General features: G+C 40.0%; 2 protein-coding genes across 2 annotated transcripts in view; one reads left to right on the top strand and one right to left on the bottom strand.

Annotated features, from left to right (window-relative positions):
• Positions 1–346: 346 nt before the first annotated feature.
• On the bottom strand, positions 347–14331 carry NUDT5 (nudix hydrolase 5). The gene is made up of 10 exons (XM_050896110.1): positions 14202–14331; positions 9314–9421; positions 5866–5933; positions 4691–4743; positions 3888–3995; positions 3262–3357; positions 2142–2247; positions 1457–1461; positions 972–1025; positions 347–693 (listed from the first exon to the last, which is right to left on the bottom strand). The coding sequence occupies exons 2-10, from the start codon at positions 9374–9376 to the stop codon at positions 584–586; spliced, it is 663 nt and encodes a 220-aa protein (XP_050752067.1). The 5' UTR covers positions 9377–9421; positions 14202–14331; the 3' UTR covers positions 347–583.
• A 216-nt stretch (positions 14332–14547) lies between these two features.
• The window catches only part of CDC123 (cell division cycle 123), a 35537-nt gene continuing 22784 nt past the window's right edge, over positions 14548–27300 (top strand). Inside the window, exons 1-6 of the mRNA XM_050896095.1 lie at positions 14548–14621; positions 15717–15788; positions 17904–17958; positions 18767–18799; positions 22358–22453; positions 23168–23274. Coding sequence (XP_050752052.1) covers positions 14548–14621; positions 15717–15788; positions 17904–17958; positions 18767–18799; positions 22358–22453; positions 23168–23274 — 437 coding nt within the window. The remainder of the gene's footprint in view (positions 14622–15716; positions 15789–17903; positions 17959–18766; positions 18800–22357; positions 22454–23167; positions 23275–27300) is intronic.

Raw genomic sequence — 27300 nt, 5'->3', positions numbered from 1 at the left:
ACAAATCAACAAACCAATTTTCTCTTTCCAGATAGTTTAGTTAAGGCTGGGAGAAGGAAGCAACATCTTCAGGTCTGAACCATAAAAGGAAGTTCCTGAAACTGCAGTTTCAAACACTGCAGCCAGAGCATGCACGCTGTGTCCTGGGCAGCTCTTGCTGCTCCTGTTGCAGAAAACTACCTACAGTTGTTGAAATGCTGCTGCTTGTGGACAAGAGGGAAGTGGGCTCTGCCTGCTGTCTTCCTCGTTTTGAACAGGTGGTGTTACAACACCAACTACAGGTACTTCAGCATCTTCCTTATACGGAAATGTAAGTGCAATGATGAATGTAGTGAGAAACAAGCAGTTCTGAAAATTAAACAGCATTTTTATTACGATTATTCTGTCAAGGCTTGATAGACTGAGCAGGTAGAAGAAATGCTTTTTGTCAGTTACATAATTCCAGATAAAAATATCAGAATCATTCCTACAAATACTTTTGTTTGCTCTACAAGTAAAGCAAAGGACCTTTAGTACAAGAAGAGTTATACTTCTAAGCCATCTGAATTGGGCAGTTTTCCACTAAATTTCTCATCGTCTAGTTTTAGAACTTCATAAAAGGAACTTGGAGCGGTTTTTCTGCTGCACGCTTCAGGGCCAGTGCGTAAGTATAAACCCTGGCATCCACTGCAATATGTTCTTCTGCTATGAGTTCTGGGGAAAAAAAAAATAATTGAGATGCTGTTAAAACTTCTCCTCTACAGAAATTTAAGTCCTTTACTAAAATGAAGATGTATACCATTCCAGACATGAATTCTTAATGCTAACACCTAATGCTATCGCTAACTCTCTTACCTGGCCAAGTCTCTTACAGCTTTTTGTTTAAGATACAGTATTCTAGCATGAGAAATGCCACGAGGAGCTATGAGAAGAGAAGCTAAGGGTTTCCTGAAGCTCACATTAGTGCATTTAATGTGTCAGAAAGCTCTTACCATCAATTCTTTGCAGTAGGTCATTCTTTGGAAGTGAAATAACTTCCACAAATTCTAGGAGAGAAGAAAAAAATTTTATGCACCTTTAAATTAGTGAACAGCAGAGGAAGTCTACGTCAGTGTCCCATTTCTTAGAATTCAGAAGGGGAAACAAACTGGTTTAATGCTCATCACCATCCAAAAGCTGTGAGCCTTCACATATCGCAAAAAGGCCAATTAAATGGGGGAAGGCAGTGACTGAGCTCATTAAAAAACAGATTTGGCAGAAAGAAACTGGGAAAGAGCTGGGAAAAACAGTGTAGCTGACAGCTATGGAGGATAAGAATGCTTCTAAAAGGAGACCTTCTCCCTTCTGAGAATGGAAAATACACTGTCGAAGGGGACTTTTGTTTGGCTTATACTGTTACAGTAATGGACTGTAGCTGTGTCTGAAGACCAAAGCAGCACAAAGGGTTTGTTCTTGATGAATTTGTGTTGGCTTACACCTCCCCTGTCTATCTGAATTAGTTGTCTTTGGGGTTTGATCTACAGCTGTTGTGGATTCGGTAATTTGTATTTCCCAAGATGCTGGTGCTATAGGTGCAATACTTGAAGACAATTGATGCGATAATGCCCTACAGGAATTTTCGTGTCTAGGCCAAAGCCAATCTCATGCATGTTTGATTAGGGTCAGGAGACTAACCAAGCCCAAATAAAAACCAGTTTTAACTGACATTTTCTAAGTAAAACTTGCCATACAAAGATCACACTTGACCTTACTGTCAATGGGAGCACAGTTACATAACATACCTCCATCATCTGCAAGTAAAAAAAAGAAAAGGTAGTAAGTTAAGAGTTTTGAAATACACTAGAGTTTACAACTAAAAAGTATTTCGATAGCTGACTGATTGTGAGTAGCACTGTAGTTACTTCCAGGGTCAAGCCACAACTAAGACGAATATCTAGGTTCACAAGTGCTTACAGCCCCACTGAAGTTTGGCACCTAAATTTCTCATTCTGGGTGTGCCAACACCTGACACTTAACATCCAGGCCTCCCCAGTGAATTCAGCAAAGAAACACGGCTCTGCTTATCTAGACTGCAGGATATGATTTGAAGGACGTACAGCATCTAAATCAGCTGGGACTGAGCTTGTTATCTTCTCAGAATTTTCAAATAAATGGCACAAAACTCACCGAGCTTTTGCTTAGGTCTTGTATTCTCAGCCTCATCTCCGTTAATGGTGACGCTCACAATGTGCGTCGTGCTGTTTGACAAACCTGGGTCCAAGCAGAGAGCTGCCAACAAGCACATGTAGAGGTTAATTTTTCAAAAGCAGAAGTCGGGCACCTTGACATTTTAACAAAAGCTTTCACAGAAATATATCTGATACAATAGGAGAACATATATTTGGCATACAGTAATGCTGGAAGAGTTGTAAAAAGTTTGTTTTCACATGTTCTTAAAAGTAATGTTTCTGTAACTCTCAGCTCTTTTACAGATTCCTTGCAAGATTTGTTTTTAGCACCTAGGTTTACTTTCCATTCCATTGACTGAAGATTAAACTGTAAACTACAATTCCCTTATAGACCTCTTCAGCCTGTTAGAGTCTAACTTTGCCATCACCTGACTTCATCTCTCTCAGTCCCCAGCACGCAGTTGTACCCAATAATCAAGAGCCAAGTCTCCACTGTAATGACATTTACTTGAAATCATATGTAAGTTGCCTCACCTTTTACCTACCTTCTCAAGTTTTACTTACAATCCTCATTTTGCCTTCATTTTGTTTTATGTAGGAAGCATTGGATTGGCAACAGTCACGTTCCAAAGGATCTCTGGATTTACTCCAATTATTCTCCCCTTTCTTCTTTTTGGTTGGAAAACCTGAGTACTGTCACCTCCCCACAGCTGACATGAGGGTGACCTCCACTCAGACTGCATCATGCAGCTATTTTTTCTACCTAAGTTCACGGATGCTGTTCACATTAAGGCCAGCAATTTAGACCTTTATACTAAAATGCCAAATCACAGCTTGAATAATTGGGTTTTGTGTAAAGGATCTTAATTAATAGCAAAGTTTTCCCCTATAGACATCAAACTTTTACTTTAGTCCTGTATGTTTAACAGAAGCTCAGTAACTGACTAATCAAGGACCAAAGTCGCATTGGTACAGCCATGGCATACTACACTCTGCTGTTCTACGTACACTTTTCTGCACAGATTTTTCCTTTGGTTTAGAGCATTTTAGACATTTAGAGTACACATCAAAGAAAGAATTAGCTTTGGGTGGGGAAATAAAAAAAAGCAAAGACCTGGAGTACATTCAACGACTTCCCCCTTGTACCCAGTTTCTTCCTCCAACTCTCGCAATGCAGCGCTTTCTGCAGTCTCATTTTCCTCAATGAGGCCTGTGAGATAAATAATACACAAGAACAATTAAAAAGCTAGCACTTAACCTCAAAACCCACCCCAAGATCTAATCCAGCTTTATGGAAGAGGTGAAACATCCTCACTACCCTATTTTTACAGAGGGATAAACTGAAGCGTTAGGAAGGATTCCAGTTCCTGGGTTCATCATGCTGCTGCCCATGTCTTCAACTGATCATCTACAGAAGCACGCTACCTTCCCAGGAAATGGCATTAATATTCTCATGAGGGAAAGAAGCCAAATGCTTTGACTCTTAGAGAAAGGAGGAGTGGAGGGAAATGCAATATTCTACTACCAGACTGCTGTGCAAAATGTCTCCAATCTGCTGAAATTAAGTCATTTTGTATTCTTCATTATCAAATATTCCTATTTCTGAATAGCACACTGAGCTACAGAGCTCACCACGGTTTTCTGGTTAGAGCCACTTCATTAAGATTGACGCTCCAAGCACATCTAAACACACTTAACTGTCAGCTTTATGTGACTCATCGTAATGTTTCAGTCACTTACCTGCAGGAAATTCCAAGCAGTAGCCGTTAATTGGGGGCCTGAACTGTTTCACTAGGACAACGCAGTCGTAGTGGAGAGTTCTCTCTAGTACCGCTATCACTGCTACACCTACAAATAGTGACAGAAGACACAAGTACATAGCATTTGAGTATAGCAGAAAGTATTTAGTGCTAGATCTGGAAAGGAACCCAAGCACTGTTACTCTGAGCATTAAACATTTAGATGCCTGCTCCAGAATCCTGAACAATGAATTTAAGCTCCTTCTACCATGTGTGGTGAGAGATAAAAGCACAAAACGGGATCTTCAAAGTACCCCAGCAAACGAGAGGCACACATACCAAGCAAGACCGAGCCTCAGCCCACCAGTATCTAGGGAAGGGCTCTCTTGTCTGCAGAGACTGTTTGGAAGCCATTGTATGGAACCCCCTCCTACACCCCTTTCATGGCTAAATCATGTGCCTCTCTTGCCCAAAGAGAACCTTATCCCTAGCCGCTAACAGCAGACCCAATTCACCAGTCTGTGAGCTACTCTGTATCCGGGCATCCATCACGTCTTTGAAATTGCTCCATTGTTCTAAAGTGAATACAATGATCTTGGGGAAACACTCCTACCAGTAAGGTTCTGATTCTTCAGCACTTAAGTTAGCATTTCATTAGCTCAGGGGTATAGCACGCTCTGCTGAGCTATTTGTTCCGCAGCCTCATTCATTCAGAAACAGATCGGCTCCAAGTCTGCACTGTGAATTTATCAGAAGAACTTTCACAGGAAAAAATGCAAACAAAAAAAGTCACCAATGTCTTACCATCAGCTGAAACACCGTTTTTGTTGCCAGTACGCTTTATACTTTCCCAAGTTCTGTTTAACACAGAGAAAAGAACAAATGAATACATAAGTCGTCTTCTACCCTTGCTACTTTCATTTAAAAGCAAAATACACCATCACACAGTGAGGGCCCATAAGAAAGCAGCTGGCCTTAGGCAGGCCCTGTCATATACTGGCACTATAAAAAGTCTGCAGTATAATTTTGTTTTGCCTACTTAAGGGAGGGAGAGAGAAAATAGTTAATTAATGATTGTTTAAGATGACTAGAAGTAAGGAAAAGACATAAATGATTGTCACAGAACAGGCAAATCTTATAAAAGTGATTCTGGAAAAGCGCAAAATAAAGCAATTTATATATAAAACAAATATGTCAGATTTTGAAAGACAGTTTTGTAACAAGACCACATGCATTCTATCTTTTATCTTGCTTTTGCATAAGGTTTATAGTGTAAGTTATTGTGAACTCACAGGTCAATTACTTGAGCACACAAGGAGCACATAGGCAAGGAAGACCAAAGCCGCTCTCTCAAAATAAGCAATGGGAAGAGTAAAAACCAAAAATCCTTTCACAAAAGCTCCAATCTTTGCTATTTTTTAAAAAGATACTTTGCCGATGAATTGGGAGGCACCAGAGAAAGCAATCTACAGAATCTAACACATTGAGGGGAGGGAAGTAAAGCCATGTTGTCACATTAGATAAATACAGCAAAACTAAAGCATACAGAAGACAGGCGTGATAACATACAAGAGGACAGTAATTTGTGAATAGTATGCAAGATCCAGCACCATCAGCAGGGAAAAAGGAGTCCTTAATGAAGAACCAGAAGAGCCACGGGATGGAATCTCTGATCATCACAGTCTAGTTGCATGGCTAGAACTTGCTTCTGCATAGCGCCTGTACAAGGAACTGGAAGTGCAAGGTAAACCAGGGTGCAATGTGCCCAAAAGGATTTAGAAGCCAAATTTGATCCCACACCCTAGCACATCTGCTAGAGTAAGGCTTTTTTTCTCTGAACAGTACAAACTATAAAGGAATTGCACAATGAATAATCTCGTGTTGAGTAATAGGTTTGTAACACTCATATTCTCTAGCCTGGGCCTAGTCCGTACAATTGGGAACATTACAGGAATCTGAAATGCCAGAGAGGCAATTACCTGGTTTTACCAAAGGGATCAGTGTAAGTTGTTTCTTCAAGCTTCAACCATTTTCTTTCTACAATTACCTAAAATAAAGAATTCTTTGTTAAATACATTAGAAGAGTAATCCCAAAGATATGTGGGGGCTAAGGGGAGAAACAACACAACTATTTTTGGATTCTTTTGAAGACAAAATCTCAGCATCAGAATACATGCAGGAACAGGCAACAACATTCCTGTAGCTAATACGGAAAAAAACATTTACTCCAAGTTCTTGAACAGGAATAGAAAATAAGCCCAGGAACTTTTCTTAACGTGACTTCTATAACCAAGTTTCAATGAATTCAGTGGGATTTTATGTACTGGAAAGTCCTCATCTTTTTAGAAGGATTTTGCAAAGGTCACGTTTCAGCTGAAAAAGGGTCACTGGTCCGCACAGACTTCAGCTACGCCGGCGATCGTGAGTGCCCACTTATCAGAGAGCATGGCCTAATAGCTAAGCAAGCAAGATGGAAAACCAAACTATTTTGAAACTTTTCTTGCCATGATCTCAGACTGTGGCCTTGTGTAACCGCAGTTTTCTGTAACCACGAGCGCTGATACACACCTGCCCTTTTAGGATTTCTGAGAGCTGCTGATTGAGTGCTTGGCATTAACGTTATTACAAAATGTCTTTTCTGAGCTAAATGAGTTTATCATCTGCCCTGTGATGTTTCCTTATCTTTTACGCAATTCCTTTAAAAGGGAAAAATCCCTAGGTATTAGCCCAGCAGTTTACTTCTTTTAATGTAACTTGTATTTTAAGCTTTGCTAAAGGTATAGGCAGACAAGAAGCTTGTCTCCAGAATTTTTTATCAAGTTGGCCATAGGTCTGACCACAGAAATCAGAAGTAATCAGTAAGATGAACAAATCACTTCCTATTGTCTGAGACACACTGCTGACAGCAACGGAGCAAGCATAAGCAAGGGGAAAAGAGGATCTGGGAAAAAACCCACAACATTAAATTGTAGCAAAGGATGAAGTCCGAGAGGTCATTCATGTGGTTGGCACACTACAATCCTCTAGTGCAGGACAAGGAGCAAATAGGGCCCGTGTGGCCGTGCAGATCTTGAACTGAGAAGTGAGAGATTCACCAACTAAAAAAAGAATATAGAGAAATGAAATGTAGTATATGATGCAGCTATAACTAGAGTACAGAAGCACAGTACAGCATCAGCTGGAGGCAGAAGGCAAATCAGAAGTGATTCAGGTGTCCAGTAAATTATAACTGAGCTGGATGAACTCACGTAATTCTTCAAATGTGTTCTTCAGAACAATTATTTTGATAGGCAATTGAAATAACAATAGCATTCCTATGGTTGTAAACGTGGCTACACGTATTTTACATGTAGGAGTTTTAGCATTTATTTTGGAAAGTATAATATGTCCACATAACAGGAATTGGAAAAGGAGAGCTCTGTGTTCTCAAAAGGGCTTTCTAATGGCTTTGTGGTCACAAAAACAGCAGGAAAGGAGAAGATGAAGTATATTATGCTCCTTACAGGTACAAGACGTAATTCCATTTGGAAGCATTCAGGTGTCTTTTAAATAGCTTTGTATTCACTCCTAAATCACTGCAGAACTAGAGTACAGGAAGATCCAAAACAGAAATAGATTAAAATCATGTCCCATTGGTTGTCCAAGGAGAGGAATATATATACTTCAGTTAAGTAAACACAGCCAAATGTTTTGTGTTAATGAATTTTTTAAACATTGCAGAGAACACAAAGGACTAGATTATTGATTGTGGTCCCATACTGCTGCAGCATTCAACAGAACTGGCAGATCATTACCCCTGTCACCAAGTTATCGTTTGCTAAGCAGAAAGGGGAAAATGGCTGAAATCAGAACCACATCACTGTCCCCAGGAATCTTAGAGGAAAAAGAAATCCCTAGTCTGTCAGAAATTAGACCTATGCAAGGTCCAAAAAGACAAAAGAAAAAAAAAAAAAGGAAAAAAGTAGGTTTTATGTGTACAAGACAAAAAAGTCAAACAAAGTGTCTTGTTTTTAATCAGGTATTCTTAAGTACAGCTTTTGGCCTCTACTGTCATGGAGCAATAATTAAAAAGTACTATAGGACATCTAGCATAAATATTTACAATGGAAGTGGTTCCACAATCCTCTAAAGTTAGGTGAAACCCTTGTTGCTAACAGCCTACAGGGTGAGAAAACTGGAAGTTGCCAGGTTTCCCTAGAAGAAAAAGAGAATTTTGTCACCTGCCTCGTCAGGTGCACAATTAAAACCTGTAGAAGCTGGCCCAGAAGCAGAACTTCTGCTTTGCTAAATTGCCTATTTAGGGCCTAAGGACACTTTGCAGGATGTGTTGCGCTTACCATACTGTTTTAGAATGAGTTATTTTTATTGCTTTATCTATTACTTTGATGGGCTATTGCTTACAATAGCCTGACCGTGGGTTCCCATAAACAGGAAGAAGGAAATAAGATCGGCCGCCACTTTCATGGAAGAAGATATTCCAACATCAGACCACGTAGTTACTGAAGAGTTACAGAACCACTTTTAACATAAGGGCCACTGGCAGAGGCACAGTAAATACTCTCCTGTACTAATCCCACAAAATGACTGAAAAAACTAAATAGCTTAAAATATGTAAGATTTAATTACAAACTTCCAGTGACATCAAAGAGTACAATATTCCAAAGGAGAAGAACTAAGAGGCAATATTAAAAAAAAAAAGGGGGAGGGGGGGGGGATAAAATGAAAACGTTACCTGCAAAAACATAGGTCTTAATAGAGAACCCAAAAAGCTTACAAAAATGAAACTCTTTATGCTTGAGAAATATTCATATTAAAAAACCACCCAATGGGAAGAGCCATAAATATATCCCAACAATGTGAGTCTCTTCTTTCCTGAAAAAGTTTTGTACCTTGAAACCTAAAGAAATTACAAGACTGTGTTCATTCCAAGGAAAGAACGCTGGATAAAAGAAACTGCGTTTGTGTTATAACAACAGTGTGACGCTGTTGCCAAACCTGCCTTTAACACCAAAGATTAACTTTTAAGAATTCACTTAAAAGAGAACAGAAACAAATATAGGCAGTTTAAATCAGGGTGAAAGTGCTCCTAATAAGCACCCAGAAGTACCTCCAAATTCCTTCCTCATGACCTCATATTTTCTGATTCTGTGAAGATGCAAGCACAGTATTTTTGAAAAAAATCTTACTACCTCCTTACTAATGTCTTTAAAAAAGCAATTATCTAAATTCAAACCCTTTCAGAAAGCATCGAAGAAGGTACAGTCCTAAATGTTAAGGCAACTCTTAGTAGTTCATCATCTTAAAGGAACAGAAAACAAGGCTGAGTTTCATGATCAGCCGATTTGTATAGTCTCTCAGAGGTATCAGCATTATTTCTGAACATTGAAAACAACCTGAACAGACAATACAAGAAACACCTGCAAATACCTCTTCTTTAAGGACGAATTGTCTAGCAGTTTTTGGAACTTCTGTGGATGTCTCAGCTGCCATTTTCAGGAATGTCAGGCTTTTCCCTCCTGTGCAAAGTCCAGATTACTATGAAACAAAGTCAATATTTGTTTTCAGAGTAAAGTTAAAAGGTTCATTTCTGCATTCTAAATTAACAAATAAAACTTGCTGGAGAAAGTTAGGGACATGGGATGGCAAGTGCAATTCACATTTTCAGTTCCACCTGGTGGTTTCAGAGTCAAATTCAAAGAAGCAGAAGTTTGGGTCAAATCCCTGACTTAGATAGTTGTAATAGTCCTATCAGCTGCCGAGTAGCTATGCTGGCTGAAGACACCCTCCTTGACTATTCAAAGGTCAGACACACACAGAGACAAAACTGATCCATTTCAGTCAAATTGTTTCATTCTGATCTGGGTGAAGTGCTCTGTCAACATAGCATTACCACAACAGGACTACACACTCCACTGTGAAAGTGGAAAAAACCCTTCTACCAAGAGGACTTCAGTGGTAAAAATTGTCTGCTATTGAGAAAGAATCAGAACTAGAACCTATTTCCACCTTACACACATCACAAATAAACACATAAATGACTCAATTCTTCCCCCAAAAAGCAAGGTCAAAAAGTCACCCGTGTGTTGCAAGTCTAGGTGGCACGTGGAGTTAGCGTGACCAAAGCACGTCAGCCTCTCTTACTGGGAATGATGTGGCTAACACCGTGCAAAAGGCAGTTGAATATATGCCCAAAGCAAGGCTCTGCACCTGCAGCTCAGTGCCTCAGCCCACAACCTAACGCTCCCTAGGAAGATGAGATTGTCCACTCACTCTCTCAATCCAGTTCTAGCTGCAAGGCACACCAGGGAGCAGAAGAATATGATGCATTAGAGATGCACCATTAGTCCCATCTCACTGCGGAGCTACGGGGCACTTTCAGCACAGAAACTCTTATTTCAAGGAAGCTCATCTCTGTTACTAAGTTGTAAGACTGAAATCCTGAAAATCAGCATGAATCGTAAGCAAAAAGACAGTGCAAAGAAGCAAACCAGTTTAAACACCAGGAGGGACGAGATAATCTTAAAGATCTCTATCATTCTTAGCATTGATGGTCGTAAACTTTCCATAAAGTCAACAGGAATCTTTCTGTTGACTTCAGCTAGGGTTTAGTAAGGCTCTGTGGGGTCTCTAGCAATGAAGAGTACTAGCAGTGAGAGAACAGCTTCTCTGTCATATCCAATTTTAGCACTTTCATTTTTTACTTCATCTTTATCCTTTTATAACATCTACTGCACATTTGTGAAACATTTAAGAGCATGCAGCAACAATCAGCTTTCTTACATATTAGATTTGCATTTAATTCCACAAAGCAGTTAAAAGGAATAGGTAGTACAAAATATTTCTGGTTATCAGCAGGATTAAAACTAACGTACATAAATCCATTTCCTCAGTATGTACACAGGGCAGGCTCTTTCTTAAGATAGTCTTGTTGGATGAAGTAGGTCATAGTGGTCAAATGTTCAAATTGTTTTTATGTAACATAAGTCCTGAAAAGCAACCCTGACCTATTAAACCCAATTCTGTTCAAAAATATGTTCTATAATCCTTTCTTAAAGCAATGAAGCTCCATCTTAAAACTCTGTAGGTTTACTATGTACCTTACTACTATTTGTATGAAAAACTGTTCTAGAACCTCACTTGCTTATCTTCCAATTTCTATCCCACATTAGTTCAGTTAGCTGTTACCCATTTGTTCTTGAGCCAGCAATGTCTCAAACTCTTCACTTAAGATTTAAGTGCTGCAGCTGGACAATGGCCGTGGTCTCTTGCTGTGACTCTAAAATACAAGATCAAGCTTTCCACCAAACTTATGCAAAAGAAGCGCAGCCCAGCATAGCAGTTCCAAGAGGTTCCCAGTCATCCAGAGGAAACAAAGGAGGCTCTGTATGATGCCCACAGTATACAGCTTTAAAAATATAAAAACCTCATATACCTTGCTACAACAAATTCACCTCCTATGTTTGGAAAGAATTATAGCCTTTTTGATTGATAATATAAACATATCAACAGAGTAGATAGTGAACTATATCATAGAATCATAGAATGGTTTGGGTTGGAAGGGACCTTAAAGACCATCTAGTTCCAACCCCCCTGCCATGGGCAGGGACACCCTCCACTAGACCAGGTTGCTCAAATCCCCTTCCAACCTGGCCTTGAACACTTCCAGGGATGGGGCAGCCACAGCCTCTCTGGGCAACCTGTGCCAATGCCTCACCAGCCTCACAGTGAAGAATTTCTTCCTTACATCTAATCTGAATCGACCCTCTTTCAGTTTAAAGCCGTTACCCCTTGTCCTATCACTACATGCCCTTGTAAAATGTCCCTCTCTGGCCTTCCTGTAGGCCCCCTTTAGGTACTGGAAGGCTGCTATAAGGTCTCCCTGGAGCCTTCTCTTCTCCAGGCTGAACAACTCCAACTCTCTCAGCCTGTCTTCATAGGAGAGGTGCTCCAGCCCTCTGATCATCTTCGTGGCCCTCCTCTGGACTCGCTCCAACAGGTCCATGTCCTTCTTATGTTGGGGGCCCCTGAGCTGAATGCAGTACAGCTCCAGGTGGGATCTCAGCAGAACAGAGGGGGAGAATAGCCTCCCTCGAGGTGATATCCTTGTTAAACTCTTTTTTTGATTGGGCTGAATAAGTCTTCCTCTTTTAGTCTTCCTTCACAGGAAATCCTGTTCCATTGATCATACTAATTCTTCTACATAAGCTTGCAAGTATCAGTGTATCTTTCTCAAACACGGATTACCACAATTGTACCTTAAATCCCACAAGCAGCTATAGTAATGGTTTGTACAACAGTATTAATACTTACCTATATCAGTTACAAATACATACTAGAACCTCATCTCATGGCAGAAGCTGTTTTCAACACAGCTTGCTCTCTCCTGCAGTGGACAGATTCAAGGGTGGCTTGCAACTTAAAATAACAGAAAATTATACAGCTTCAGTGGTTTGAATTATCACTAAAATCTAAAATAGGTGAAAACGAGAAAGAGGAAGACTCATCTAGCTTCTGCAGTTTTGATCTCCTCCACAAGTGGGTGCAATAACTCTATGGATGAGTGACACTTTAAAAAGTTGCACCAAAAAAGTGATTTTTTCGAAATTCAGTTGACTGTACAGAAGTGAGAATTTCTGCTGTTAGAAAGCTGAAATACCATTTCGTTAAGTGAAGGCTGCAATTCTGGTATCTCACATTAGCCACACTGTCAAGGGTGGCAACACCTTTTGTTCATAAACAAAATTAGCTGCAACTGAAAATTAAACTTAACACTACAATGTTAGGTTTCTAAAGCCCTATGTTAGGTTTCAGAATAGACCTTGTCTTGCAGCCCTCAGACAGGAAGCTTCTTCTATCTCATAAAATTACCACTGCGTCATTTGAGTTAAAAATGCAACACAGCTCACACAGCAGCCTGGGAACCTGACTACCTGACGTACGATTACATGAACTCTCTGAATATAAATTTTTAATAGTTATCAGTGCAATCTTAAGAATATGTCAAAGTGTCCACATTTATCAGTCACCTTAGCACAAGTCAACTGCACTTGAACTACAAATTATGGAAAAAAAATGTTCGGCCTGCTTCTACCTTCTCTGATGATTTTTGTGGCTAGTATTACAGGCTACTGCTGGCAAATCATGCTACTTGTTCCATTTATTTCATGTGGGGGTCAAACTCAGACCTGAAAAAGGCATACCATTTATAAAAGGTATAACTTTATTCCCATTGCTTATTCCCTTACTGAGTGGCTTCCTCTCAAGGCAACATCCAACCATTCTACAGTTTCCAAATTATCCTTCCCAGGAGTTAAAATCTTAAGCCAACTGAGGCCTGTGAATCAGCTTAGAGAGCAGCCAAGCTATCGGGGCTTTACATTAACCTATCCAAGTCACGACAGATGGATTAGCTTTTCTACATCACTTTTCAAAAGATATTCTCTGATCCAAACTAAACATCCCAGCTGACAGCAACCAGATTTAATGGAAGTTCAGCAATCATGTCCTAAGGCAAGCTCAAGATAAAAGAAAACACAGGCTTTTTTACAAAGAATACGCAAAAGGGACACTGGCAGTGTGTTATGCACGATTTAACCAACAGCACACTGAGATACGTGTGCTGAACATCACTAAAAGCGCCTAAGTCACTTTAAACTTGTTACCATCAGTCAGTGCACTTGCATTTCAGCAATATGATTCTAGCAACAAAATCAATTAATTAGCAGAAGTTGATGGGAGAGAGGGAAAGGGAAAAAGTGGGGAAAAATGTTTCATTTTTGTCATGGTATTTAGCAGCATGGATGACCTGCTCAGCACCAAATACAGAAAAATAACTGGTTCTCGCCCTGCAGAACAGACAACAACAACAAAGACTATCTTGCATACGCAGAAGAGGGTCAGCAGCATCTCCATATTGTTATCAACCTTCCAGACAACTGATGTGTGATAGGGCTTGGGGAAGACTGCCTGCAACGGCAGATGTGAGAGCACCTGAGGAAAGCATCGGACGGAAACGACTCGGCCCTCCACGCAGGCACAGACACGACGGCAGAGCCATAGGGCTTAAAAAGAACAGATTATTCAGTTATTACTTGACTCTCCCCAAATTAAAATGAAATGCAGCCCTGCTTGAGGAGAGAGAGGAAGCTCTGTCGCTGTAGAGCTCCGTTATAACGCTGGAGAGATGAAATCTTACACAAGCACATGCAAAGCAAGAAAGCAAAGCCTGCTAGGCGGGAAAACAACCCGCAGCTTCCCTCAGACCACCCGTGTTTTCAACGTAACCGCCAGGAAACCCCCCGCTCGGGCCACGCACACGTACGAGGCCGGGAGAGCGGCCCGGCAGCTGAGGGGAGCCGCTACCGCGGGCGGTGAGGCCGGGGGCGGCCGTGCGGGACCGGCACCGAGCAGCGCTGAGGCGGCGGCAGCAGCGGCGGCGGCGGCTGAGGCGAGGCGAAGCCAAGCGAGGCGGGAGCCTTGTGCGCCACTGAGGCGGGGCCGGGTGGCGGCGCGCCGTGTGCGCCGCCGATGGCGGGCCGGGTGGCGCCGAGAGCTGCGGGGGAGGTTCCGGGAGGAGCGGGAGCTTCCGGGAGCAGCGGGGCGAAGCGGGCCAAGGCGGGCCGGACCGGACCGGGCCGGGTTGGGTCGGGTTGAGGGTGAGGATGAAGAAGGAGCAGGTGGTGCACTGCCAGTTCTCCGTGTGGTACCCGCTCTTCCGGGCCGTCACCATCCGCAGGTGAGGGGAGCGAGGGGTGCGTGTGTGAGGCTGGGGGCGGCTGGCCCTGGCGGCGTGGGGCTGGGCTGGGCGTAGGCCTAGGCTGGGCGAGGGGCCGGGGGAGGCGGGTGTGGGGGGCGTCGGGGAGCTGTGTGGGGGTGAAGGTGGGGAGGCGTGTGGGGCTGAGCTGGGTTGGAAATGGGCTTGTGTTGGGCTAGGGTTGGGTGAGATATAGGGGACCTGTGTGGGGCAGAGCGGGGATGGAGGTGGGGAAGGCCTGATCGAGGTGGGGTCTCGTCCCTGCACCCTGAGGGGGTGTTTTGGGCAGCCCTGGGGGCAGGCCAGGCGCCCCTGTGTGCCCTGCTCTCCTGGTGGGACTCTGCACTGAGCACCAGCTGATATCCACATCGCTGCTGTTCCCACTTGGTTGCTCAAAGAAACTGAGGCTGAAGACACCCAAACCAAGTGGCTGACTTCGTGTTTCTGTGTATTTCTGGAAGCTGTAGCAAGCTCTGCAGTTTTTAAGGTGCTGCTGCAGGTCATGAGATGATTACGAGAACTACTAGTAACTCAGGAAAATCAAGCTCAAGATAGTTGCCCTGTTGGATCAAAAAGTGCTGACATTAGGCTTTTAGTAATCAAAGCATTTAATCTTTTATGGTTTTTAGTGTTTAGCACATGCATAGTTTTGGTGAGTTTAGTGATAGTCCTGCATTTTTGGAACATTCGGGTGGTACGGGCAAATTTTGGTTTGGATCTCAGAACGGAAACCTTTAGTTTGAGCACCATGTTGTCTCCTTCTCACTGGCCACACACGCTCTTTCTTTGAATTTCGTAGACCTTTGAAGCAGTGGGGCATTTTTGTGTATTTCGTCTAAAATTTTTGCCTATTTCTCTTTTACTTCCCTGGAGGGAAAATGGGCATTGATTTTTGGGAAGGGATGAGAGGGCAGAAAGAGAAATTTTTTTTTTTTTTTCATAGTGTTAGAGAATAAAACATACTGTTAATGAGGTATGTTCTATTAAAAAACAAATTCTTTTTATTCAACTCTTGTTATTATTTTAACAACTAATATTAATAATAAATTATTAAAGAAATTCTCATGTTTCTTCCAGTGTTATACTTCCCCTACCAGAGAATGTGAAAGAATATTTGCTGGATGATGGAACACTTGTGGTTTCGGGAAGGTAAAGAGTGTTTTCCCCCCACTCTCCAAGTATTAATACTATTTTATATTCACAGCACTATTTTGTATACACATACTATATTTTGCATAATGAGTTTTTAAAATTTGACAAGTCTGGCTGCAGTAAACCTCATACTGTATGAGCATGTGAATGGGCTGACTGTTGCTGTTTGTAAAACTTGACTTGCTGGTGCCTGATGCAGATCCTAAAATCCATTTAATACACTTGATTCTAGACCGAGTAGAGGCAGTTCTTTCATTTTTTTCTCTGCCTTTCCTTGTGGAGTCTGCCAGTCTCTCGGGTGCACAGCCTGCTGTGTCTGGTTGCTTTGATATGGTTAGCTCCAGTTCAGAGGCTTGACCTGTCCCACGCCATTCACATGCCTGCTGCCTTATCCAGGGGTGAAGTGACATTACCTGAGTTTAATTCTCAATAAGATAAGCTATATATAAAATCTCAGTAATTATTGAGTTTGTATAATCATTTGCATACATATAATCCATGTATATGACAAGGCTGCATGTCCTGTATGTATACCTATGCCAAGATTTTGGATGGAGAAGAATGAGGTGGATAGATATGAGAAACAGTTGGTAAGAACCCAGGCCTCGTTCTTTGTTTTGTGCTTAGAATCTCGCTGTGTGGCTTCCTTGTAAAATGATTATTGCATGCACACATCTTCTTAATGATCAGACTCAGAAATCAGTCCACATTCCTTCATTTCCTAACTGGTAGTTTGCCTCTCACAGAGCTACCAATTAAGCTGTAAGTGTAAGGGAGCTATGTCTAATTTCTCAGGAATCAATTTATATAAAATTGAAGCTGTTTAAACACGTTGTAAAGATGAAAGGTCTCTTTTAATTTTAAAATTCTTTTTTTTTAATAAAAGGTATCCAGAAAATAAGAATTGGTTTTTAAACCATTTTGGATAAGAAGTAATATTGTCACCTGCTTCTGCAGAATTGAGCAACTTATTTAGCAGCAGCTGTTTATTTTTTAATAAGCCTTCAGAAAAGCTGAAACTGAGGGTTGGACTTTACAGCTATGTTACACAAACAATTTCTGCTGTCTTCAATGGAATAATGGACAGCTGTATAATTGACTTAAATTATATTTTTTAAGATGTTTCCAATTTAAAATCCCTTTTAGAAACCAGTTTTTCTCCGAGTTGAACTTTCTTAGCTAGAAGTGAATGTGATCTTCTTGCAGTCAAGGCCAAGATTGCTTTTAATCTTCAGTGAACTGGTCTCTGACCTCTAGATCTCAAAAACTGAATTGATAGTTTAATCCCTATGGAAGTGCATTAAGGGACTGCAGAGACTTAGCTTGTTGAAGAGTTGACTTTTAGCAGGGACATACATTTGAACTTACCTGGTTTGCTACACTGACTTGCTGTGAATAAGTCTTCTTCAAGAGCTTGGTCTTCTCGTTTAAGATCTTCACACTCAGTTATATTGGCTAAAGAACTTCAAAAGTCACCTAAAACTTCAAGGGAATATTTGCAGTCAAGTGCTTTCTCCCGGACATGCTAGTGTTTACAACAGCAGATCTCACCTGTGTAGAAAAAGGAACTTTTCAGGAAGAAGCTAATGACTATGTATCCACTTTCCATAGGATCTTCTTTTCTGTTTGGGGAGTGTGAGGCCATTTTCTTTTCAGAACCAGAAATTCACAGGGCAACATCTGAAAGTCAAGTTTTATAAATTTTTACTTGGAAAAGGAGTGTGGAGGCAAAGCATAATTTAAATTGAACTTGTTTAAAAAAAAAAATGTTTGTTTAGTTTATGCTTCTGTCAGAGTACAGTAAAGTTGGAAAAGACTGATTAATAGGGTGTTGAAAAGCTTCAATTATGGCGTTTTCAGAGCAGAAAGTGATCTGCTAATTTGAAAGAAGCAAAGTGTTTTGGGTAGGGCCCAAGTCTAATGCCAGGGTGTTCGATCTTCAGTTTTCTGTACTGGCTTGCTCTGATTTTTCTCTGCCAGGGGTTTTGAGGCTTAATCTTCTTACAAAAACATTTTGAGATCAACAGCTGGTAGATGCTGTGGAAATGTAATGTATACGGTAAAGTAAAACTCCAGTGCTTAATTTTTTTTCCTGCTAATTTTTTGTTTTAGAGAAGATCCGCCAAGTCATGCTCAGGAGGGGAGCGATGATGCGGAGGAAATACAGGTCAGTATAAAATGCAACTTAATGTCAAGTCTCTTGAGAAAAATATGAATGTGTAACCTTTTCTGCATAATTTACAGGTGAGGAGAGTACTTCACAAAAATAATAATCACATGGTAGTTGCCTTGAAAAACTTAAAAACATTATTTATACTGTGACATCAGGGAAGGTTTAAATGTTTCTATGCTCTTTCACAGAAGACTTTTTTTATTTCTTGATAATTGCATTTGTAATAATGAGTAGGGAATGTTGAAGGATGTTGGAATTGAACTTAATGCTGTTTCATGCCCTGAAAACTTAGAAGGAGGAGTACATTTGGAGGAGTTATTTCAAGAAACAATGAAAGTTTCTGAGGCCGTAATAGCTCAGAAGGGTATTCTAGAAGAAAAACGCTGGAAAATGTTGTAAGGGCAAGGTGACAGAAGGTACAAAAAGGACATGAAAAAGAAATATAAGTGAAACTAATGGATCATGGGTCTAAGGATGGAAGTGCTGGAGATGGAGACAAGCTTTAGAGAGGGAAGACTCTGTTGAGTTCTGAAATGTCCAAGTTTGTGATATAAATCACAATTAAAATACATACATGTCTTTTATCCATACTTTAGAGTAGTACTTTTGCTGAATATACAATATTTTTCCTGTTTTAATTTACAGCCGTAATAATTGAAGGATGGTGATGTTATCCTACAGGAGCTCCAGGGCAATGATTTGATCTGTGTGTTGTAGGAAGCCGTATGAATTCTGATGTTCTCATAAATTATAAAGGATCTCAGGAAACCAGTAACCTTTGATTTGTTCTTATTTTTAACAGTGGTCGGATGATGAGAATACTACAACACTTAAGGTAAGGTCCTGTAAAAGCCTAACATGTGGGTCTGTCAGCAGTATCCTTCCTGCAACCTTGTGATATAAACTTGTTGCCAGTGAGAGATATCTGTTGCTGTATTTAACATTTCTCAGACCATTCTAGATGGATGGCAGTGTAGATGTCTGTAACTTTAAAGAAGTTTTGCTGGCTTAATTTTGTTTAACTAAAAATAAAATGCTTTTCTTCATCCCCAACAATCACACACTTGTTAGACTATAGGAAATGAGCTGAAGTATAGCTCTAAATATAGCTGTCTTTCATTTTCACCACTTCGAATATCTCCCAATTACTTAATCAGATTGGGTGCAGAAGAAACGAAGCCCCTGCAGCTCAATTTTCACAGCTCTTCTCTTACACCTGTGCCATTATTTCCTCCTAAGTACATTTCTTTCTATCATCTTTTTTTTTTTCCTTCCTGTCTTTATGCACTCCTTGCACTGTGCCTGGCTTAGAATCAGGATCATGATGGATACAAACCATGCTTCCTTGATCTTTTTTTACATCTTTTTTGAAACTTGCTGTTGCCCTGTCGTTGTCAGAGTTAATATAGTTGTGTCACTTGTCTGCCATTGATGCTATTACTTCAGTCCTATTAGCTCCCTAATGTTCAACATAGTGTTGAATTGCTCACCTTGGACTAGGTGCAATATAAACACAGCCCTGCTTTGAGTTGTGCGTATGTGAGCACAGAATTTATAGCCTAGATTTTAAAACTAATACATGCCAAATTTGCACACATTAATAGCTTCAGTTCAAATATCTAAGCTTTGATAAAGTAGATGCCTTCGACTGTAAATTATTCAGAGCAAGGATTTGGGTATCCATCTTATCTTTTGCAAAGCTGATGTTAATGTTGCTAAAGAAATAATATCAGACTCTTGAATCAGGTTTCGTTATAGTGTACAACGCAATAAGGAAATACATAATCAAGTGCTATGATACCCATCAGAAGGGTATAGGCCAAGTGGTTTCAGTTTAGCTAGCTAAGCATTGTGTACTGTGTATGGATTGCAGCTTCATGGCTACCGTTTTACTGGGGCTGACTGGGATGGAGTTAACTTTCAGCTGTTGCTGAGCAGTGGTTGCATAGCGCTTTCTCTTTTCCCAGTCTGCCCTATGCCCCTCCCCAGCGACTAGGCTAGGGGTAGGCAAGAGAAGGAGAGGGGACAGAGCCAGGAGAGCTGACCCGAATTGTCTTAAGGGATATTCCATACCATGTAACATCATGCTCAGCAATAAAAGCAGAGGTAGAGGAAAAAGAGGGGTATTTTGGCCTCCGAGGTGGCTCTTGTTCAGAGACTGGCAGGACTTTGTCTTTCGCTAAACCTGGAACTTTGAAAATGGTTAATAATGAACATGGTTTGTGCCCATGGCTAGTGCCTACAAAAATACAGCTATGTTTGGTCAAAGAAAGAGACTAAAAGTAGAATTTCACAATGAGCTCTCTACTATCTCGTAAATTTGGTAGATGATTGCCCTGAAGACTCCATCCATGGCAAATATGCTTTCTCTACCTGAAAACCAGGGACTGCTGTGAGGCCAGTGAGTGAATGGAAATAGTCTTCTGTGCTTTTAAGTGTTGCCTGTTACCACTTTTGACAGTGATGAAGAAAGTGAAGAAACAGCCTATGTAGAATGCAGAAGGGTGGGGAGCTGCATCTGGAGTTACTGCGAGATGAGAATGGATCAAGTAGCAATGTGGAAGCTGAACAGGGAGACACTAGGGAACATGATGTGTAAAGAATAGTGGGACAGGCTAGAGACTGCTGTTCTGCATTCGCTGTCAGCCTAGGGCGTTTGTATCCTACTAACGATAAATCCCAGGTTATAATTCTCTATTGGTTTGTTGGCTCAGGGACCAGTAAGGTGGGCTGTGGTTGTGATTATTCTGATTTGATGACCTGCCTGAGTAGTCAGGTAGAACTAGTTTCCCTTGCCCCTTCTATATTCTGAAGAAGAATTAGGATATAGGATTATAGCAAATTCTGTGCTTAAAAAAACCACACATTAATATTGATGGTTGCAAAGTCAGGCATTTAGAATTTCGGAAATGTTAGAATCTAGCTTGTTTATGCAGCCTTAGAGCTATCCTCTTGTGTATATTTCTTCACTTGTATTAATCAAATGACATGATGGTAACATTTCCCCAGGGAGGCTTAGTATGTGCTGGTATTATATGCATAGTATGACTCCTGACTTCTGTCAAAACAAGAGGAGATTGGATCAGAATGCAGTGGATGAAGAGTTTTACTTCTTGCAGGAACAATTTCTAGAATTGACTGAAGCTCTAAAAATAAAGTAAAATAAGAGAAGTACTATTTCAGTTTTTCAAGTGTAGTTTTCCATGGAGACTAGGTAATGTACTAGGGAAAGATTCAGAATGTTTGAAGTTCAGTCTAGGTCACTGCGCTAGAATGTGAGAGGGTTTTGTAAGTGTTTGCATTTGGGGGGGCTGCAGAAAGGAGATGCCAAAATGTTTGAATGTTTTTTGATCACTGTTGTGGCTGTGAGGGCTTTGTTGTTTTAGAGACATCAATTAGCGTTAGCCTAGAAGTTATGTTTGAGTTGAGTTTAAAAATACTCAGGCAGAAATAGTGTTCTTATATACTTTTGGTTATAAATTCTATTACATGAAAAATCTTTGACATATGCCAGAAATCCTTTCATATTATTTTAAAGGTCAGCAGTCTGTTTTTTTCTATTGCACCACATTCAGAGTGGCGTTTATAGCATCCTCAGGAGGTTTTTTTCCCCATCTTAAGTTTACAATATTGACAATGTTCTTTACAAGACAAGGTTTTCTAGCCCAACCCATACCTTTACAGTATGTCCTCTATTTTGATGCAATATATTTTTAAGGAGCTACTTTAAGACCTAATTTAAGAGCTGATTAAAGTATTACTAACAACATTTTGTAAAACTAAAGCTTAAATCAGGAGCTGTCACTCAAATTGCCTATGAATTGTTTTATTTACTGTTGCTCTCTTACTGTGCTCCTTAACGCAACTAGAGAACTGTTACAAAACAGAACTGATCTCTTTCTAGCTTTTAGTACTTTGACAGAATGCTACAATATTTGTATTTTAGATTTTTTAGAGATGCTTACTCTGAACAAACTTTTTTGAAGTTTGTTTGTTTTTAAATCTTCTTGGATCTTATTTGTATACAATAATCTACCATCAGGTATTTAAGGTCTGTTTATTTGACTTGCACGTTTGCCAGCTGTTGCAGCTTTCATGGTGAACGTTATGAAGTTTCGGGTTTTCCCCTGAAGTTCGTGGAATCTTGCTAGTAATGAGAGTAAGAACTGGAAACATATTTTCAATTTTCTCTGGTTGAAAGAACGTCAGAGATGATTCTTAAGTGATTTATTTCTACAAATACATTATTTTTGTGGGGTTCTTGGTTCCTGATTTTGGACACATTTATTCCATCTACAATATATTTTATTAATGGTATTTAGAAGATGGCTACACTTCACTATTAAATGTATTGAAATTGATATTTTTGTTGTTGCTGTTTTTCTTTGTTTAGGCACCAGAATTTCCTGAGTTCACAGCTAAAGTTCAAGAAGCAATAAGTTCCTTGGGTGGTAGTGTTTTTCCTAAACTTAACTGGAGTGCTCCAAGGGTAAGAATGCTGACTCCCAAAACTTGTAACAGATGTTATCATAAGGATTTTCTGTTTGTTTGTTTTATCTTAATGCATTGGAAAGTAGAAGACACTAGTGGTTTTGATGAAGGAAGAAGTGATAGACAAGATACCAGTGAAGTATGACACAGCAAATTGTTCTGGTGGATTAGAGCTAGATGGTGCACTGTTTGCTGAGGCTGATGCAAGACAGCACTGTCTTTCGTGCATAAAACCCTGTATCCTTGTCATAGATAACAGTATGATGGTCAGACTCTTCTCATTTAGGATTCTAGTTGAAAACTTTGCCTGGGATAAAGATTAAAAACCCCACATTTTTTAAAAAAGCAATAAACTTCCCTCTAGTTATTTTTAGGTACTCTAACTATACCTTGAGGATGGGTGCACCCAGATGTTTTTGTGTCATATTCTCAAGGGAAACTTGTGTTCAATCAAGCATTCCAAGAAAGTGCCTGGAAGCAGTAACGCAAAAACTTAGTTTTTAAATGGATTTGCTCTGCTTTCAACAGAGTATTCATAAGAGAAACAGTAACTATTGTGTCTCTTGTAACAGCTAATGAAGTTTTCCTCAAAATAAAAAAAAGAATTTTCTGCGTATATTTCAAATGTTGCATAATATTTAGATAGATCTGCAGCTTGCATTCCTTCCTGCTAGTAAAGGTGCATTTTTGGATAATCTCCTTTTTTGTTTAGGATGCTTACTGGATAGCAATGAACAGCTCTCTGAAATGTAAAGCTCTCAGTGACATCTTCCTCCTCTTCAAGAGTTCAGACTTCATTACTCGTGACCTCACTCAGCCGTAAGTAGATAGATGTCATAGTAGATGTCATAAGATTGTCTGCTAGACAGACATCTACTATTTATACCCAGTCAAAAAAACCCCCAACCCTCTGAGGGTAACTTTTCAGTTCTTTTGAAAGATCTTACTCTTTACTGTACAGTAATGATAAATATCTGATAGAAAAATACATATTCATGTTGGAAGGTTATTCAGGTACAGTAATATAAGTTTCAGGTACAGTAATAAGTTAGTTGTTCTTTGAAGCTCCCCCTGCCCCTTCCCTCCTTCTTCTTTGTCTCCCTCCACTGTGCAAAAATAAATGCCAGGTCCAATGTAGTGCAGAGAATTGCGAGGCAAATTATCTTCATTGTTACTCACCGTGAGTGAGTCTTTCCTAGTAAACCAGAATTGTTTACCGAGCTTCAGTTAACAAGAGAGGAGCAGCCTCCATTTTATTCTTATATTAATTCGCTTGATTTTAATATGCAAATGAGAGAAAAGCGAAACAGGAAGACATTATATTAAAGTAGTACATGTGACATGATAGTATGGACTAAGACCATTTTTACTGAGTTGCTTTCCAGAGCAAGCGATGCTTTAATCTTGGGGTTTTTTGCCTTCCCACCCCTCTTGGCATTTACTTGTTGCTACCTACCTTACTGTTGCCACTTCTCATGGTAATACAGTGTGAGTTTACCATGTCCCTTTCAATTTTTAAAGCTGTTGAAGTTTGTGTGGCTGCCCGGAAGATGAGACTTCTGCTAACCTACTCCTAGAGCTCCTTCTGAACCCAAGTTCTTGTAGCTCTTGAACAAGTGCTCTCCAGGAACTGTGACTAGGGATAATAGTTACAGATAAAATTACAAATACAATGTGCTTGGGGTTTATTTTATCTGCTCACATGAAGAGAGTACTTAATTATATAGGAACAGTTTCCTCCTGTAGTACCTGCATCTGATTGATGTCACTCATTTCTAAAATACAGCTTTTTCTGAAAAAATAAAATTACTGGAATTTAATGTTCTTGTTACTATTATTACTACTATTTTTTTTCAGAAGAGCAGAATTTCAAAGAAAAAGGGCAATCCATGGCTTGGTATCCGAGAGATTGTTCTCCAGTAATTATTCAATGCTTATTTATACTACTGCAATATTTAGGAGACTCAATCAAATGCAGGGCCCTTGTTCTAGGTGCTTTATAGAGGGTTACCAAGCATAATAATCCTGTGTTAAGTAGCTTATGACCCAACAAGAATTGTCTTGTCTAAAATGTGAAACCAGTTGCATTAAAGCTGTGCAACTGCCTTCTTTTTTATTCATGCAACTCTAATAACACCCTTTTCCCCCAGTTTGTTGGTACATTAAAAAAATGATAGGTAGCAACATCCTCATCCTTATCTCTGCATTTATGGAGTGCTAGCAACACTGTCAGTCCAATTCTGATGCTAGGTTTTACATTATGTCTAACCTACAACATTATGAGGTGCAGGGGAAGAGACTGAGAAGGAGGGGAGAAGATGCTGGAGTGAGAAGACAGTTTGAAAAGTATGTTGGACTAAGGAAACAATTGTGAGCATTGAGAATTCGTGATTCTGGGATCATAGAGAATGAAAGGGATGAGGGAGATGAGAAATGTATAGTTTACATTTCAGAGGTGAGTGAATAGTGATTCTCAGAAGACTTTGTTGCCTCACCAAGGAGCTTTTTTTCATGGTTTCCCGTACTGGGAGGCTAGGTGACTTGGCCAGGTGTCTTGAGGATGGTTTGCTCAGAGGGTTGAGCACTAAAATTTAATGTGTCCTTTGTTGTAACTGCATTTAGGACTGAGTCTTGTAGGTCTGAAAAGAATTGTATGCTTTGTATCATTCCTTTGTGAATATTAAATAATACGGTTTTTGTGTTCTACTATCCTCATGTATAAAGAGGTTCAGCAACAAGTCCCCTGAGCTCCTTGGAGAATTCGTGTTTGGTTAACCACTTTCTAATGAGTTTGGGTCACAATCAAGTGTTTAGCCAGCACCACTTGATTTAGAAGATGTGGCAACTCTGTGTGTGTGTTTTTGCTCTTAGTTTATGGCATTTGTATGGTAGAATGAGTTGGTTCGACCACCTTCATTGAGACTGAAACCAGTGCATTTTCTGTCAGGTTTTATCTCTTCTCAGGTAAAGTTAGTGCCTCAGCTATTCACCTTGCCCTCTGCAGACAGTGCTGACTTAGTGGTAGAGGCAATGAATGCGTTCTAGCTCCTACGTTGTGAGATTTCACAGCATGGGTGTTAACTTGAACCATCAGTAATTTCCTCTTAAGTTCACACCAGACTAAGAATGGGAGTGGCTGAGCAGCCTGTAGCAGGCACGCTCTCTTCTACTGATCCTGCTGTGGGAGAACAACCTCTAGCAGAAAGACAACACCTCAAATTGCAGTAGTCCAATCCATTTAGACTCCTTTTCCAGTGTGATAAGACCGCACGCACCACCAGCTAGCACAGCTCAGCTAGGGGGTGGTAAATAAGCAAACCTTGTGACATCATTGTGGGATCATCACCTAATGTAAAGGTTAAGTTTCATTTGAGAAGTGTTGTATTTATTTCCCTTCCTATAAAGTCTAATCTAATGTTGGTATAAATTCGGGTTATGGGGCTTTTTTTGTCGGAACAGGCTTTGTTGTTTTGGTAAGGTAGAGTTAATAGGGGCAGTGCAGCCTTGCGGTTTCCATGAACTTGAATGGAAGTTGTACTTATGACTAGGGAAATGCGTGTAATGTGTCAAATCACTTTGGTCTCTATGTGTCTTATATTTTATGAATATGTTGTGCTTGATTAAAGCACATATTATTGTCCAGTCTGTGCATGGTATTTCTAAACTGCTAACTTATTTGTACAAAATGTCCCCATCCAAACAGTGAAATGATTATTGCTGAATCAGAATGGTGGTCTTCCTTAATTATACTATTGATTAGCTGCCAGTTCCCTAGTCCTTAGCAAGCAGAAATTAAAAATGTAGCTGGCACAAGAACCTGAAGTGCTGAACAAATGAAAATTGGATACATAATACATCCAAATCCCTTGGAAGGGCTAGCCAGAGGGAGGAGAAGGGATAAATGCACTATATTTCTACTTCTTTCTTTAATACTCAGTATGGTCTAAAAGTTTCTTGCCCCGCATAAGTAGCAGTTGAAATGTTGTATACCTTTTTGTTTTGTTTTGTTTTGTTTTCTGTTCAACTGTATGAACTTAAAAATCCACTTCACAGGCCATAATATGGGATAGACTTTGCAATGGCAATTTGAAGATCTGTTTCTTAGTCTAGCTTTGCCAGTGATGTGGGACTTAAGGCAAACCACTTTCTTTGCCTCTTCCTTCCTCTCCCGTTTCCTATCTCATCTGGTATCTACTACGTTGTTCAGGTCAGGGAACTGCCCTTGCTGTAATTCTCAGCTGTCGCAAGTTCGAAGAAAACTTCAGCTATGCAATGCTTCAGTACAAACCATTAACAGATATGGCCTTAATGCAAATATACTGAGCATGATTAGATAAGCTTTGACTATTTAAAATGTTTGGATTCTCTCATAATGTTGACACTTTGTTTGGCTGAAAAGTTCAGAATAATGAATTAACTTTCCTCCTTGTTAATTTTGTATAAATTAACAAAGGCTTCAGAGCGATGCACTCATTAACGTAGTCGATGTTGTTTCTGCTTCAAAGTAAGCATTGCATTTTACTTAGCTGAGTTCACAGAAAACTTGTGGGTGGTGTGATCCTTAACTTTTCAAGTTTTACTGTAGGCTTTCAAAACTTAGTGTTGTGGATATGTGATTAAAAAAAAATTCCCCTTCTAATTTCTATTAGGGATTTCTATTAAGTGATTAAAACTCCTCTTTTGAACAAAAATCCTTTTAAAGCCCTGTTGAGTGTATTGGTTTAGAATACAGTTTTCTTCCTTATTGTTACAATGTGTGGACTACATTTTGTTAAGATATGATTGCCCACGTTGAGACTGGTATAAATAGTAGCAGTAGTTCTAATGATATGATAACGCTCTTTC

This window comes from Gymnogyps californianus, chromosome 1 (assembly GCF_018139145.2).
Source record: "Gymnogyps californianus isolate 813 chromosome 1, ASM1813914v2, whole genome shotgun sequence".
Classification (NCBI taxonomy): domain Eukaryota; kingdom Metazoa; phylum Chordata; class Aves; order Accipitriformes; family Cathartidae; genus Gymnogyps; species Gymnogyps californianus.
This window is presented reverse-complemented; position numbering and strand designations above follow the sequence as displayed.

Bases quoted from the DNA above. Each gene is read 5' to 3' on its own strand.
- NUDT5 (XM_050896110.1), bottom strand. From the start codon at position 9,376: ATGGCAGCTGAGACATCCACAGAAGTTCCAAAAACTGCTAGACAATTC. The intron at 3,996-4,690 runs GTAAGACATTGG...CACTATTTGTAG, and splicing joins AAACGGTGTTTCAGCTGATG to GTGTAGCAGTGATAGCGGTA. The intron at 3,358-3,887 runs GTAAGTGACTGA...TTTATCTCACAG, and splicing joins CTGCTTGGAATTTCCTGCAG to GCCTCATTGAGGAAAATGAG.